This window comes from Peromyscus eremicus, chromosome 20 (genome assembly GCF_949786415.1).
Source record: "Peromyscus eremicus chromosome 20, PerEre_H2_v1, whole genome shotgun sequence".
Taxonomy (NCBI): domain Eukaryota; kingdom Metazoa; phylum Chordata; class Mammalia; order Rodentia; family Cricetidae; genus Peromyscus; species Peromyscus eremicus.
The window spans coordinates 2,496,116-2,512,597 of NC_081436.1; the positions used below are offsets into that span (position 1 = coordinate 2,496,116).

Here is a 16,482-nt window from a genome sequence, read left to right on the forward strand (position 1 = left end):
AGGTCGCTGTGAGTTCGAGGCCAGCCTGGTCTACATAGCAAGATCCAGGACAGGCACCAAAGCTACACAGAGAAACCCTGTCTCAAAAAAAAAAAAAAAGAAAGAAAAGTAAGCTAAAAAACAACTTTTGTCTTCAAGATACCAAGCATCTCACTACATGTGTTTGTGTGTACATGTCTGAGACTGAATATTTAGAAGCATTTATATTATATTACATTATATATGTATATGTATATATAACATATATATATATATATATATATGTATTGCTTTGTGTAAGTATGGAGTGTTGTTGATAAAATATCAACAACAACAACAACAAAAAAAACCTCACAGGAGAAATTTAGCAGAGGCCCTCTGATTCTCATAGGTAAGATAAAAAGTTCTAAAAATCTTAGATTGACCAGAAGGTCCAAGAAAGGTGAGGGATGCACAAGCCAGGTGTGTGTGGGGGGAACACCCAGAACACCCAAGATCTATCCAAGAAACAGAGGCTGTGAAGCCAAGATCCTAAACCCAGAAATCCCAGCTAAGAATCAACCCCAATCCATGCCATGCCATACCATGCTATGCCATGCCATGCCATCCCAGCCCCAGCCAAGCCCAGCCCCAGCCCAGCCCCAGCCCAGCCCAGCCCAAGCCCAGCCCACCCCAGCCCCAGCTCATCCCCAGGCCAGCCCAGCACCAGTCAGCCCAGCTCCAGCCTCAGCACACCCCAGCACACCCCAGCCCAGCCCAGCCCAGCCTCAGCCCCAGCTCATCCACAGGCCAGACCAGCCCCAGTCAGCCCAGCTCCAGCCCCAGCCCAGCCCAGCCCAGCCTCAGCCCAGCCTCAGCCTCAGCCCAGCCTCAACCTCAGCCCAGCCCCAACCTCAGCCCAGCCTCAACCTCAGCCCAGCCCCAACCTCAGCCCAGCCCCAGCAAAGGCCTTACCGGATCTGCAGCCAGCCGGTTAGGAATGGTGGGAGTCTGCTGGTCAGTGCACACCACCTTTTTCATATCTTCAAAGCTGGGGTCATTAGGTACCATGTCATAGAAGGGTGGCCTGTAATCCTCCACAATGCCTGGGGATTCAAGGGGGATAGGGCGATTACTTGGGACTTAAGGAGACCAGAGAGCACCCAGGGGACAACTTTGCCTGGTTTCTGTCCCAAGGGACCTGGGGCTAGCTGCCTGACCATACTGCTCACTAGAGGGGTCCTACCCTATGACATAATAACTGTATGCAGCACACGGAATTACTGTGAATTTTGTGTTTCCCAGGTAGTCTTTGCCTTAATAAGCACATTACATGCTTTCCCGTTAGACCTCACAGTAGCTCCTTGCTGTGTGCAGTACACCAAGCCTGTCACGGATGAAGAAGCTTAGGCTGAGAAGCACCAGTCCTAGCGGACTCAGGACATAAAACCCATCTTGTTAGGGCCCTAGGCTGGATCTCATTTCCACCTTCTGCTGTCTTCCATCCTGGGCCTGGGTACCACTCCCTGACTGATCACACTAACAGCTGGTGTTCCAGAGCACTTCCTGTGGGTCAGGCAGGCTCCTTGGCGCTCTGCATGCCATCCTCATGGCAGCCTGCGGGGACCGTGGCACTGTAGGTCCACTTCACTAACTAGAACAGTGGCTCTAAAGACTGTGACTTGTCTCTAAGGATCGGCAGGTGGTAAGTGACAGGGGAGGGACTCAAGGCCGAAACCCAACACCAAATCCCGTGCTCTGACCTCTCAGCTGCATCTGTGGTACGTCTGGAACAGGGACAAAGGACAGGAAAAACAAAACAAAAAAACCTCTCCTAAGAGGGAAAGATTTATTCCCTGGTCTATATACTATCTACTCACATCAGGGAAGGCTCATGCCTCTGCAGATCACACAGCCAACAGTGTCTCCCCCCCCCCACACACACACGTTATCCTGAGGGTACCTAAATAGCAGCCTTTTTGAAAGGTGTGTCTGTGGGGTCAGAGGCAGTCCCATGCCTCTTCCTGCTCCCCAACCCCAGGCTGCTTTTGTGACCATGTAGCCACGACTTCAATGAAGCCCTCACCAGCTGTTCCCGGTGGCGGGCTTCCAGGCCGCCCCTGTGCCGCTGGCGCCCTAATCAGTGATTTGCAGAGGCCTGAGCGTGTCTAATGAGCCTTTAATCAGTGCCGGGGCTGACACCAGATTACAGTGTTTATAATGCACTGGGAGTCTGTGGAGCTGACAGTTTCCCCTCCGCCCCAGGAGCCCAAGGCCGATCCATCAGCCCTGCCTTTCCTGCCTGCAGCCAGGCCCAAGAGTTCTTTGGTTTCATCCAGGTGCCCCTTCCCCAGCTCCAGCCTCCCAGGGCTGATTCCAGCGGTTCATGCCCAGGGATTGGAACCGCAGGAGACTCAGAGAAAGTGGTGACACCTGGATCTCTGCTGTCAACAGGGGACCACTGAGGAAAAGTGAGGCTGCAAAAGGCTGGCTCCCGTGGATGCTCAGGAAACGAGAGGGCTCTAGTCTGGCCTGGGGGTTGTCCTAAACTTTCAGGACTCTGGCAATTCTGGTCATAGACAGCCCCCACAAAAGCTATACATTGCAGCAGTCAACCCGTGGTCCTCCATCTACCCTGGGACTGAGAGGCCATCAACCCCAGGGCTGCACAGGGCAGCGCAGGACAGGTGTTTCTACCGGCCTTTCCAAGGCAGGGTCTCCCATGGCAATCAGCGGTAGCAATGAGGCCGCCACAGGCAGGCAGAGCAGACACCAGATAGCATGCGTGTGAGCAAAGAAATCAAGGAATCAAGAGTCAACATTTAATTGCCACAGTGACAGAGGGCACTGGCCCAGAATCAGGTGGCCAGCTTAAGACCTGATGCTGCCTCTAGTGAGCTGGAAACCTAGACTCTTCTCATAAAACGGAATAATATTATGTAGGTACTTTTACACGGTGACGACTAATATTTAGCTCCAAGCACTGTTTGCTTTTTTTTTTTTTTGCCTCTTTCTTTCTTTCTTTTTTTTTTTTTTTCAGGGTCTCTCTGTGTAGCCCTGGTTGATCTGAAACTCACTATTTATATAGACCAGGCTGGCCTTGAACTTGGAGCAATCCTTCTGCTCCTGATACTGAGATCACAAGTGTGGGCCAAGTCCAGCTTCTAGACAGTGTTCTAAATACTTAATTTGGATCAGCTCTGCGGCTACAGTTATGTTTTTAATTTTGATTTCACAAGTGAGGAAGCAGGCACAGAGAGGCTAAAATGCTCACTGTCATAACAAAACCTGAAACTGAATCCAGTCAATCCGACTGACCAATGCCACCTCCTACCAAACAGGAGACTTCAATAAGATGACACCTTCAGAGTAAGCGTTGTGGCACACAGTTAATCTCAATAAACGCTAGCCTAGCTGCTGCCCTGCCCCACCCCACCCCCATGCTCAGTATCGAAACCTATGGCCTTGAACATGCTAGGCAAGCATTCTACCACTGAGCTATATCCCCAGCTCTGAATATTTACGGGTTTTTGTTTGTTTCTAACGCCAGACTTCAAGGTCAGATCCACACCCTCACAGGTTCAGATGAACCTTAAAAGTCCATTTGTGCTGAACTAATTGATACAGTGAAGGGATGCTGGGAGATCTAGTCTCAAACCCTTAGGTCACAGGCACCAGGCCACATAAGGAAGCCCAGTCTCTATCACACACACACACCCTGCACAGGCACCAGGCCACATAAGGAAGCCCAGTCTCTATCACACACACACACACACCCTGCATATACTGGGCCCTCACCATTGATGATGGTCCGCCGGGCGATCTCCCACAGCACTAGGCCGAAGGCCCAAACATCTGTCCACTTGTACGACTCAAAGCAGTCAGTCCGGATCTGTTCATCCAGCACCTCGGGTGCCATGTACCTCTTGGTCCCCACTCGGGGGTTGTTGCCAATGTCCAGGTAATCACTTCCCTGGGAGTGCATCACAGCCAGTCCTGTGGGTATTGGGCTTGTCAGTCCTCCAGGGCTCCCACAGAAGGTGGCCATTCCCACACTGGGAAGCCCAGGCTAGAGTCAGATGCAGTGGAGATGCAGGAGAGCCGGGCAATGGAGGCCTGCCCTGAGGTGGCCGGAGGGAGACCGTCTGTCCCGCGTACTCTTTGCTTTATAGCATTCTCAGGCCAAGCATGCATTATGATACCCATTTCACACAGTAGAACTTTGAGGTGGGTTGGAAGGAGCCGTGTTCTCAGAGAAGTCAGGGTGGGACACAGGGTTGCTACCTCCCTGTCCCTTTCCCGGAAGTCAGGTGAATGGTGGAAGGAGTCTGGGCCGGAAACAATTCGTTTTGAGACAGGGTCTTTCTATGTAGCCCTGGCTGTCCTGGAACTCACTCTGTAGACCAGGCTGGCCTCTAACTCAGAGATTCACCTGCCTCTGCCTCCTGAGTGTCCCGGCTTGGAAACAGGTTTTAAAGTACTAATTCTCTCCCCTACAGAAACGGGCAGAGCCGAGCATACAAGCCCCACCCACCGGCGAAGCTCCACCCCTTCCCTCCTGCTCACCCAGGTCCGCAATGCAACATTGCAAGTCGCTCTTGACCAGCACATTGCGGCTCTTGAGGTCACGGTGGGCGATGGCTGGTTTGCCTTGAGTGCCAAAGATCTCCACATGCAGGTGTGCCAGGCCGCAGGCCGCGGACACAGCTAGCCTCAGGGCCAGCTGCGGCTCCAGTGGCTGCCTCTGCAGAAAGTCGTAGAGGGAGCCATGCTCATGGAAGTGGGTGATGAGCCACAGCTGCGTGCTTGAGTTGCGCGAGGTCATGTCGGAAGCGATGAAGCCTGGAAGCAGAAGGTGTGAGTCAGCCAAAGCACCGAGGAGGAAGGGGTGGAGAGGGGAACCGAGGGCTGAGGGGTCTGGGAGTCGCTCAGGGTTAGACCAGTGCGCAGAGTTCCGTGTCTTCCAGCCCTGAGCTGAGGGGCTTGGAGCACGTAGGCTTGGAGTAGCGGATGTGTCCCTCCTTGCCTAGGATGTTGTCGTGCCTAAGCAGAACTGTGTTGTAGATCTCCGTCTCCCGGAACCAGGACTGTTCATCTCGTGAGGAGAAAATCTTGACGGCCACACTCTCACCATGCCACGAACCACGCCACACCTCGCCATATCGACCCTTTCCTGATCCAATGGCCAAGGGAAGAGCAAGGGTCACACACCAGATACACACGGTCCTGGGAGCCCCGCCCCCAACTCTGGGTGCTATGAAAACCCGCTTCTGCAAAACCTGAATTTTTACTTTTTTTTAAAACAGGGTCTCACTGTGTGTCACTGGCCGACTTGGAACTTGCCATCTAGACCAAGCTGGCCTTGAACTCACAGAAATCTTCCTGCTTTTGCCTCCTGAGCGCTGCTGGGATTAAAGGCATGAGCCCCCATGTCCAGCTTTTAAAATTTTTTTAAATTACGTTTATTTATTTGTGTGTGTGCATGTGTGTAATGCACACTGACTAGGGTCACATATGGAGTCAAAGGATAACTTGAGGGAGACAGTTCTCTCCTTTCACCAAGTATGCACCAGGGATTGAACTTGGGCTGTCGGGTTTGATAGCACGGGCCTTTACCTTCTGAGCTGTATTGCTCTCCCTGAACCCGAATTCATACGCAACTTAATCCACATCCTGCCCCAGCTTTGGCTACCCTTAGCTTATCATCTCACACTTGTCCTTGCAGAAGGACCTTACCTTGGCCCATAACCAATCCACTCCCTGCCCAGCGGAATCCCTTATTCTGACCCAGGCTAGACCCACTCCCTGCCCAGCGGAATCCCTTGTTCTGACCCCAGGCTAGACCCACTTTCGATCCTGGAAAGCAAGTGCTCCCCGACCTCTCCAGCCTTTGAGCCCCGTCCCTGGCTGGCGCACTGCTCACCCACGCACTCCACCAGTGCGACCTGGCGGGCCACCGTCCTCTGCACCAGGAAGGGGAGTCCGGAGCCACTGCCCGTGGTGCAGTCACTGTCCAGCAAGTCCTGGGGATACCATGTGGTCGCTGAGTGGCAGCCCCCGTCAGCCACACCCCTTTCTCCACCACTGTCCCACGGTTACACCACGGCTCGGTTCTCACTGCCGTCTTTGGGTGACCCCCTGAGATAGCTGCTCCTGTTTACATGCCCACCCTCCACCCTGGGTCCCAGGCGGTCCCAGGCCCATACCCCCAACATGCTGTCTCCCTGCTCGGATGCCTTCAGGATGAGACTGGACTCGCCCAGGTCACTGTGCAGACCCCGCTGCTTCTCCTGCCTTCTTCGGACACGCCACAAGCCCAGAGCACCCAAGGCCACCAGGACCAGCAAGGCCAGCACGGGACCCAAGATCAGAGGCAGCGGGGGATGGACATCTGGCTCTTCAGAAGGAGTTTGGGTGGCTGGGGGAGGGGGACATTGAGCCCCAGCTCCACCAAGCCATCTCTCCTGACCCTGAGCCAGACCACTGTGACAGTTGTTAGATCCCAGCATCCTGCCTCCCCACACCCTCTCTGTGTGGGCCAGGGCACGAGAAGAGAGCGGGGCAGAGAGGGCAGCACCTGAGGCGATGGGGGGAGGGGAAGGGCCCCTGGACGTACCCTCCAGCACCAGGGACACGTTGTGGTTGCAGAAGGACCGGTAGCAGCAGTGGTGGTTGACGAACTCGGTGGGGCGTCCCAGGCAGAGTTCTGGGTCCATGTTCCCGCAGCCCCGATAGACCTGAGGGTGCCCGCCCTGTTCGCGAACCAGCACCACGGTGCACCATGCCCCCTGGCAGGTTGGCTTCTTGCAGTGTGGGTTCTCACAAGTGCAGTTCACCAGCTGATCCTTGGAGGCCTTCACCACACCTCCTGGGAGACACAGGAGAAATTCAGGCACTCCAAGGAGGCCGGCCACTTCCTCCTCCTGTCCCTTCTGTCTCATAGGCAGACCCCTCAGGACCTGGTCCTTTCATTCCATCCCCTTACTGTCCTCGGAGCCTTACCCCCAGCCACGCAGGCCGTGGAGAAGGAGAAGCCAGCTTTGGTCTACCGCCTGTGCTGGGACCTCCTCTCCCAGCTACAGGTCCCGCCCTGGTCCCGGGCTCTCCCTGTTCACACCCCTGCTCCCTCCACTCAAGATGCAGGGTCTATCCTGGAAGGAACCTCAGCCTGCAAGTCAGTATCAAGAAGATAAAAAGGAGGGCTGGAGCAGCTGGGGGTCGAGTCCATAGGTGGCTGTCTGCCCTCCAGCCAGGCTCCTGGGGGTCGAGTCCATAGGCGGCTGTCTGCCCTCCAGCCAGGCTCCTGGGGGTTGAGTCCATAGGCGCCTCCTCCATTCAGACCCCTGTTTCCACACTGCCCCTCCCACACTCACCCTTGGTTAGGCCCAAGGCCACCAGCAGCATCAGAAGGCCCTTTCTGGGGATCTCCGAGGTCATGGTCCTTGGAGACAGGAGAGAAGAGATACGGTGAGATCTGCAAAAATGTGACAGCTGTGCTGTGGTGAGCAAGGTCCCCTCCTACCAGGAGGAAATCACTGGGAGTTTTTTGTGAGGGGGGGAGGCAGGGAAGCCACCTCCCCACTCCTACGTCCGACTTTGGGCGGGGCCTGCAAGGGAAGTCCTGCTTCACTTCCCCATGGAAACCATCTGTTGGGGGTGAAGGGTGGAGAGCTGTGTTTAAATGATGAGAGCCAGAGGGGACCCCGGCTTTGTGCCCCATTGCTGAGTTCAGACAAGAACAGGCTGGGGCGGGGTCCGGGGTAGGCGTGCTGCAGAAGGGCACAGCTACAGAGGAAAGAACATCTCTTTCCTAGCTCCTCTCTGTCCTCTGCCATCTGCCCACCCCTCCAGCTTCCACCCCTGCCCACCCTTTCCCAGTGCCCCCCCTCAACCCCCCCCCCCCCCATGCCTGGCTGCTTCAAACATAAACAGGCTCCTGTCTTCACTTCCTGCCATTCAGGGTCCCGCCAGGCCGGCAACAGGAATCAAGATTGTTTAGATTGGGTCTGGATAGGACAGGCTGGAGTCACGCACAGCAGGGAGCCCAGGGCAGGCTGGGAGAAGGACAGGGTCTAAAGGGGCCACCTGGAGCAGGGACCTTAAAAACTATCAACCCCAGCTCCAGTTCTATGATTTTATTATTATTTTTTCATTTTATTCATTTATTATTGTGTCTGTGTTTAGGGGCCCATGTGTGTTTAAGGGCCCATGTGCCAAGGTACCAGTGTGGAGGTCAGAGGGCAGTTCTGTGGAGCTGGTTCTGTCCTTCTACCTTTACATGGGTTTGGGGAATCAAAATCAGGTCACCAAGCTCATGCAGCATCGTGACCTGCTTAGTGCCCCTCCCCTCCCAGCTCCAGCTTTAGAGGAGCCAGTAAGGCTTAGCCAGGGGAGGAGACCATCCAGGTATTAGAATCCTCTTGTGGTACCAGGAGTCCGACAAGGGACTCTAGAACCCCCTCCCCCACCATTCCCTTCTCTGTCCTGAGCCAGTGGGGTCAGCCCCCCGTTTCATCCCCAGGCATGTAGCAGCCATATGCAGCCTGACAGTACCTAGGTGTAAAGGGTCTGTTTCCCCCTCAGAGCCATTGGGCCCCCTTCTCTCTTCTGGTCCTGGGAAAGGGTGGGGGAAGGGCCAGTGGTATAGGAAGTGAAACACACTTAGGCACTGAATGTTTGACCTTGCAAAGTCGCCTGGGGTTTGACTCTTCAGAAGTTTGATGAACAGTGGCAAGAGGAGTGATTCTGGTGTGTGACAGCCCGAAACTCAGGACCCCAACCAGCTACGGCTTTAGAGCTGTGCCAATCTTCACTTCTCAAAGCCTCAGGACCAGAGGGTAGGTAGGGGCTGAGGCTGTAGCAAGAGGGACAGGGGTCAGACAGAAACACAGACTGTCTAACAGCAGAGTGTACAGGTTGGATTCCTAGCTAGGGGAGCTGACACATAGAGAGTCCTGTGATGAGATATGAGAAGAGCTGGACATATAGTCGCATACACTACAGAGGCCCACGTTCTAATCTTGGTACCAAACGAAGACCCGAGATGCTGGGGCTTTGGGAGCAGGATGTCTAGGGTCAGGCTAGGGGGCTTGGTGGGCCTTTCTGGCTGGTGGCAGCCCTGGCCTTCCTGCCTGGGTTTCCTCTGCCCCAGAGGCCCGGTCCGGGGGAGGAAATAGAGACCTGGGCTGCTGCAGCTGTGTTCCAGCCTCTGCCTGACCTCCTGCCTCTTGCCCCTACCAGAGGCCAGTTAGGACTCTGACAAGCACTCTGCAGGGGTCCTGAGGCCATGGGCAGAAAGCCATCATTGGCAGACTTCACCTGCCCAGAAAGTAGTTGAGGAGGGGCCATGAGGTGGGAATGGCTAGCAACGAGACATCCTTCTGGGACAAGCGTCCACCTCCCTGACTGCCCCCATGTGCCCCTTGCCTCTCCAGCACATATCAGAACCTTCCACAGTGGGCTAGCTATGTAGATCCTTTGCTCTGTCACCCATTCCACAGTGTCTGAGACCAGCAAGGAGCGTACTTTGGGTGGGTACGGTGGTAATGTGCCTGCGACCCAGCACTCAGGAGGATGGGGAATACCAAATAAGACTTCAAATGCTGGGGCCAGCCTCAGTGACGTAACAAGACCATGACTCCAAAAACCAAAAGAGAAGGGGATTAAAAAAAAAAAAGGAAAGAAAAGAGAAGCATGTGTTTGCAAACAGTTCCCCAGGGAATTCTGATCCATCTGGGTGTGCACCAGGCTTTGAGGAAGGTGTCTGGCACAGAGCCAGACCTGTCTCCTTGCTCTCATTCATTTCACAGGGCATCGCTGGGAAGAGGCTCTGGGTTCCTTCTAGGTGCCTCCCCATCTCTGTGGGAAGAAAGAGAATAACACAAGACCAGAGGCTTGGTGGCACTGCCAAGGAGTGAGGGTCAGCATGGGTGTGGGAGAAGAGTCGGCAGCCTAGGGGAAGATCGGCAGTAATGTAGAAGTCACTCCTGGTCCAGCCCCGGGAATGGCCTGGGAATGTGATGGCTCTGACCGAGTCCCATCTCAGGTTAAGCATGGGGCGGGGGTGTAATCTGGGTCTTATGGTTCTCTTTTACTCCTTAGCAAAACTGCGTGAAAGATCTCCTGTGGACAGAAGCATCGCCACTGTTGGCAGAGATCGCAAATGTTAGATGACTTCAAACGTTAAGTTAACGCAGGCAGACTGCTCTGAGTTCTCACCCTGTGCCAGGCACTGCCCTTCAGTGGTTTGTGTCTTCGGAGCCTCACAACACCCCTAGGGGAAACGGGTGCTGAATAGGACTTGGTAAACATAGGTGGTCAACGGCAAATCCTTCCTTAGTCATTGCCATCCCTCTATTTGTCTGGAGGTAGGTGAGCCCCAGGACAAAGACTCATGGGTCTCAGCAGACATTAGCAGTGTGTCCCCCTGGTGTCACTGACTGGTACCCTCCTCAGGTTTCACTGCACAGTGTTGTCGTTGCCCAGAAACTACCTGTTCATTGCCAGACTTCTCAGTCTGTGGGCCTCAGGTGAAGACCCGGAGGGGAGTGTGCCTGGATGGTGGCTGTCAATCTTTCCCCTGCTTCCCCCGGCGGCAGGGCCCTTCCACACACTGTCCCAAGGCAGAGTGCTGTGATAAACTCAACTACCTTCCACACTCAGCTCTCACTGGGCCTCACAGACCCAGCTGTTCATGGGACTGCCTTCAGCATTCACCTCAGAGTCTATTAACTCGGCAGTGGTGGGGATACAGCAGAACCAGCCTGGGTTTTAGAGTCTTGGGCATCTGCCAAGTGGCACAGTGCAATGCCCGCCCCCCATCTGAGGCAATGCATCTCCAAACCACACTGGGTACCTGAAACCTCAGACGGCCAAACTGCATGTCCTGTTCCTCTCTGCTCATAACCTTTCCTACACTAGAGTTTAATTCGTATGTTAGGCACAGAAGATATTGACATTGATAAGAAAATACAACGACCACAATAACACACTTTAGCATTTGTCTTTACCTTTGCCTTTCTGCTTAAAGGAAGCACCTTCGTTTCTCCTTGGCGCGTCCGACCGGCCCAGGGCACTGCACTTTGCTGCGCTTGCACTTTGGGGCGTTGTTAAGTGACATGAAGGTTACCCGACCACAAGCGCGGCGATGCGCAGTCAGTCTGATAACCCTGACAGCTACGGGGTGACCAGCAACAGGCAGGTAAAGTGTGCAGCGCGGACACATAGACAACAGTGATGCGTGTGGTGGGTAACATGAGATTTCACTACCCTCCGCAGACAGGATGCATTTAAAATCCCTTATTTGCGGACGCTCCTGTGAACTATTTTCACACCACAGTTGAGGGTAAGTGACTGAAATCCCCGCCAACAGGGACACTGCAGATCGGGGAGGCCCCTGTGGAGGTCAGAGGTCAACTTACCGGCTCTGACCAAGCCCGGCCTCTACGGCCTACAGTTATGAGATTGGCACAAGAAGAGTGACGTTTTCTAGGCAAATGTGGAAGAGTTACTTGGCAATGTGGTAAGTGGCACGAAAAGCCAGGTGTGGTGGTGCACACCTGTAACCCTAGCTCTCAGGGGCCTCCTGAGGCAGGAGGATTGAGAATCCGAGGCCAGTTCCATCTCAAAGAAACAGCCCAGCCATGATGATGTTTCCCGGTGTCATTGGCCAGAGCCTGAAGCCGGCCTCTCTTCCACAAGCGGGACACAACGCTCTCCCATCTGAGAGGTTGTGTGAGGAAAACCACACACTACACAGAAAGATAATTGAGGAGACAGGGAGCGGGGCAAACAGGGTAGTTGAGGGGTCAGAGAGGGCCGACCCTAACTCTCAGTGAGGCTGCTCATAAGCAGGAGTGTGTCCACAGAGGAAGGCCTAAGAAAGCAGCCAGCCTGAGCAGTCCTCTCCAGGACAGACTGACAGTCTGGGGTCCCAGCCTTGGGGAAGGGCTAGGATTCCCTCTAGCCTGGATGTAAAGGACAGCCACTGCAGGGGAGTTCTATGACCTTCTAGGGCTAGAGGTAAGATTCGGGAGGATAGCCTTGTAATGGCAAGTTCCTTAGCAAAAGCTGGTCTGGAGAAATGTGGGCTCTGTGAGGCGTTTCAACAGGGTGGGAAGTCACCCCTAGGTTAACCCAGCATCCTGGAGGGACATGGGAGCACCGCGGGGGGAAGAATCCTTCGGCCCACTTTATTTTCACAGATTAAGCATAGAAGAGGGAGTTAAGTGAACGGACAGGGACTGGGGAAGAGAAGCTAAAGCCTCAGGACACCTAGCAAGAGTAAAAGTCTTTGCTTCCCCATCCGGCTCCCTCCCATTCTCAGGTGGGATTAAGAGGCAGGTGTGTATCCACAACCAGGGCGCACTGCTGGCTCTCTCCTCCAGCTAAAACTGACCCCTCCACGCGCCGCCGGAGAGGTCTCTGAGATCCGTGCGAAGGAAAGGTCCACCGAGACCAGGGACAGGTCGTCCCGCTCGGCCCAACGCGACCTCGACTCACCTTTGGACGGGGCGGCAGGACCCCCGCCTCTCCTCCCCGGAGGCGGCCGGGTTCTCACGTCCAGAGCCGGCCTGGGGCCGGGGAATGGCTCGATCCGCGCGACTGGCGCGGCGGCCTCCCGGGACTGGGAAGGGGCTGGAGCAAAAATGTTTCTTATTCTAGCTTCTTCCTGCCTGGCCCGACTCCACCACTCCCTCCTAATAACCCGTTTCCTATTGCCCAGCACGCCTCCCGGCCGCAGGGCCTGGCGCTCCGGAGGGGCTGCACACCCCGGTGGGGCTGCCCCAGCGCCCCCACGCCCCGAAGGGGACGGGCCTCGAACCCGGGCAAGGGGGTCCCGTGGGTCCCGGGGCAGGGCTGCAGGGACCGAGCCGGTAGCCGAGGCGTCATCCTGGGCCCCGAGAGGGGATGAGGGTAGCGGGCACCGAGAGGCAGAAACCTGGATTCCCGACTCAGGAGGGAGCGGAGTGGGCACCGGGGAGGGACCTGCGCCACGGAGCAGCCCACTTACCTGTCCTCACCTACCTCACTCCAGGTTCTCGGGATGCTAAGGAACAGGGCAGAGAGAGCTGAGTTTGGGCTGGGAGGCTCTGGTCAAAAGCTAGCTCCGCCCTTTGGGACTCCCCGGTCGGGTCGGTCGTCTTAAATCTTTCTGCCTCCAAGCTCCAGCCCCTTCACCCTCTTCTCAGTCCTGGCCATCAACGGTCAGCCTAGGGCTAAAGAGGCCCGGATTGGTCCAGATAGGTCCACTCTGAGTCAGTCTCTCCCGAGCCCCTCAGGGCTTGGCAGTTGCCCTCTGCATCAGGGGAGGCCAGAATGGAGGGAGAGGCTGCTTTGGACTTTCTGTCCAGCAAGGGTGGGACCTCAACCACGGGATGCAGGGGTGAGGGGTGGGGGTGGGTAACCACCAGATGGACTTAAGAATTTGGGGCATGGAGCCTTCTGGGGCCGGGACGTGCAGGGAGTGAGGCAGAAGGGCTCCGGTGGTGATGATGAGGGACAGTCTTCCTCCTGACCCTGCTGTACAGGCTGGGAGTGTGGGTGAAAGTCTAGGCCTTCCTTGGCAAGACTTGAGTTTTGTTCTTAGCCTGTGTGAGTATCCACACTCTGAAGTACAACCACCGACTGAGAATCCAAGCTAGTTGCTGTAGCCCTAGAAACACCTCCAGGGTTTCAGCCCCCTGTGTTAACCAGCATGGAACACAGTGGACCATCTTACACACAGAGAAAGATGGTACCTACCTTAGTTCCTCAGTCTGAGCCTCTGGCAGGACTAGAGGCTGGGGGAGACAATGGCTAGCCGCTCAGACTGACGTCACTTCCTCTGCTGACCCCCCCCTCCCCACACACACACTGTGGCAGCTTCTTGAATTTGAGCCTCGAGAATTTCCAGAGCCCCAGCACAACCTAATTTCAGCATCAGGACAGACCGTCCTGCAGCCTATAGGAGTACTAAGGGATCACAGTATCCACGTTCCCAGGCTGTGGAGGCCACGGTGGCCCACTCCATTAGCTGTAGAACTGGGAGCCTGGCTACAAGGCCATCTTCACACCCACTCTTCCTCCTGCCTGCTATGGCTTCCGGCCAGCCTCTCTCAGTCTCCAGCCTGTGTTTCTCTGTCTTAAGGAGTGGGAGTGAGGGCCCTGGGGCAGGACCCAGGGGACCTCTGTAGCCCAAGGCCTGCCTCCTTGGGAAGGCGAATCTAGGAGATCAAGGTCCAGAGCTCCATAGTGGCTGATAAGTGTCGGTGGGGATGGGAGAGTTTCTGTGGGCAGGCCTGTGAAGTAGATTTAGGAGGTAGAAGAGAAGACGTGGACAGGGGTGAGCCCCCCACCCCCTCCCCGCCCCAGCCTTCTGGACAATGTGCATTAGCAGCTCTTGTGAACCCAAGCCTCCCACGGTGCACAGGGAACCTCGGGGTGGGTGTTGGAGGGAGGACAGGGAGCTGGAGAAAGCACTGGGGCCTCAGGCCAATGAGGACATAGAAAAGGAATTACAGACGCTGTCCAAGTCGACAAGAATTAATTGCTCATAGGGCCCAGCTGTTCCCCACATTCAGCAAGGACAGAACGGGATGAAACAGGCCCAGAGGATTCTGAGTTAGAATCTGAGGCACAGAACTTCCCAGCAGTGCGTGAAGCAGAGGTGTGGAGAACTTCCAGGAGGTCTTTTCCGGTGACTGGTGACAGTGGACTTGATGTGGAGGCCAGGCAGTGAACTCTGACCTTTCAGGGCCAGCTGTGTGCATTAAGTTCTTAATTGTGGGGGTTTTTGTTGTCGTTGTTGTTTAAAGAAAGATCCCTAAAATCCTAGACTGGCCTTGAAGGTGAGATCTCACGGTCGCCACCTCCCCAGAGCTAGGATTCCAGGCGCTTGCCCCAACTCTGGCTCTTGAGAGAGACCAAGGCCAGGCACGCGCAGACATTCAGGGCCCCGTGCTTGACCTGACACTTGCTTGAACTTCTTTAAAATATTCTAAAGGGTGTTGGGACAAAGGACACATAATTTTTGTTTTGCACCAGGCCCTACAAAGTGTGTGCCCATTTTTACACCAGGGTAAGTGGGCGGGGCAAACCGAAGGAGGGAAGAGGCAGGGAATGAGCTGAGTTTTGCTTCTCTTAAATTATGGAATGGAGCTGGGCAGTGGTGGCGCACGCCTTTAATCCCAGCACTCAGGATGCAGAGGCAGGTGCTGTGAGTTCAAGGCCAGCCTGGTCTACAGAGTGAGTTCCGAGAAGAGACTGAGGGCTTAAGGTGGCCATCACTCATGGGATGGAGGGTCTCTGGGATCTGAGAGTAGGTAATAGCCCCAGCTAGGAGGGAGACTGTTTGGAAGAGGAGCCAAGTGGCTGGGTGAGGCCAGAGGCCAGAGGTATTTCCTTCAGCTCCAGCCACTCGGGAGGGTGGGACCGGATTGCTCACGCAGGACACAGGAATCTGCCTTTGTTTCCAGCTGGAGGGGAAATGCCATAAATCCTGCCCCTTTCCCACCCCTCCAGCATCCTTGCCCAGGCTCTGCCCTTCCCAGGACGGGGTGGGGGGTGTTGGGGGGGGCTGGGACTGAGGGCCCTCAGGAAAGCTCTTGTTTCCTGGACCCCAAGCCCACAGGCCTCTGTCCCTTGTTCCCCAGTACAGGTCTGGAGTAAACAGGCTGCAAGGAGTTGAGTCTGGGTCTGCTCACCTCTCTCCTCTCCTTAGCAGAACCACAGTCAAGAAAGCCACCTGGGGCTGACAGGAAGACTTGAGGACAAGCCTCGGGCTCCCCTGCCCCTCTTCCCGGACTCCTGCTTCCCATGGTCACACAGACTCTGCCCCCCAGACAATGAGGAGAAGGGTGTATGATGCCAGAGGCGAAGGCAGGAGGGGTGGAGGGCCTGGGACCCCAGGAGAAGGGGGTGCTTTCCACATCTACGTTTGTGTGCCTGCGTGGCTAAGGGTGTGCCTGTGTGCTTCATGCTTGTAGATGTGGCTTGTCTGTGTTCACCTGGGATCTGTGACATCCATGTCAACGTCACGTCTGTGATCACGCAGGTCCCTGTGGTCCTGGCGGACGGCATGTCTACATGGGGCAATACTGTGTGAGTACAGCCAAAATTTCTAGAAGTCGGTGTTGGTAGGGCCAAGGGCTCCAGAGAGAGAGGCCAAGCCTTGTTCACGCCTTTCAGACCCAGAATATTTCTCCCCAACGAAAAGTCCTGGCCTCAAAGAACCAAGGCCAGGGGGTTCTGACCACGGCATGTGCTCCGGCCAGACGGGCTCCTCTGGCAGGTCACCGGCCTGAAGGGTCAGGCAAGAAATACATTGAAGAGCTGTAGAGGAAAGGAGGACCAGGGTTCAGAGTTCAGGGTTCAGCTGATTATCACTTGGATAGTGGTGACTCATGAGTACTTTTCGCCATTGCTATGGAGAAGGCGGTCAGTATCCTGTCCTGGCTCCCTGGTGTGGGCCACAGGGGTCCCCATCTGTTCTTCTGTCTTTCTCTCATGTTTGTGCTCCAGGGTCTCCTGAGATGTGTGCTGGCA

At 55.4% G+C, this 16,482-nt stretch overlaps 1 protein-coding gene and 1 long non-coding RNA gene across 2 annotated transcripts in view; one reads left to right on the plus strand and one right to left on the minus strand.

Annotated features, from left to right (window-relative positions):
- LOC131896776 (uncharacterized) overlaps positions 1-5,390 on the plus strand; it is an 11,601-nt gene extending 6,211 nt beyond the window's left edge. The window contains exons 2-3 of the long non-coding RNA XR_009375513.1: positions 4,458-4,813; positions 5,023-5,390. This is a non-coding gene — a long non-coding RNA (uncharacterized LOC131896776). The remainder of the gene's footprint in view (positions 1-4,457; positions 4,814-5,022) is intronic.
- Positions 1-12,588, minus strand: part of Acvrl1 (activin A receptor like type 1) — a 14,604-nt gene extending 2,016 nt beyond the window's left edge. The window contains exons 1-9 of the mRNA XM_059247574.1: positions 12,460-12,588; positions 7,332-7,399; positions 6,575-6,826; positions 6,165-6,376; positions 5,882-5,981; positions 4,985-5,131; positions 4,525-4,800; positions 3,757-3,954; positions 934-1,064 (exon numbers count right to left, since the gene is read on the minus strand). Of these exons, the coding sequence (XP_059103557.1) occupies positions 934-1,064; positions 3,757-3,954; positions 4,525-4,800; positions 4,985-5,131; positions 5,882-5,981; positions 6,165-6,376; positions 6,575-6,826; positions 7,332-7,395 (1,380 nt within the window). The 5' untranslated portion in view covers positions 7,396-7,399; positions 12,460-12,588. The remainder of the gene's footprint in view (positions 1-933; positions 1,065-3,756; positions 3,955-4,524; positions 4,801-4,984; positions 5,132-5,881; positions 5,982-6,164; positions 6,377-6,574; positions 6,827-7,331; positions 7,400-12,459) is intronic.
- Positions 12,589-16,482: the final 3,894 nt, after the last annotated feature.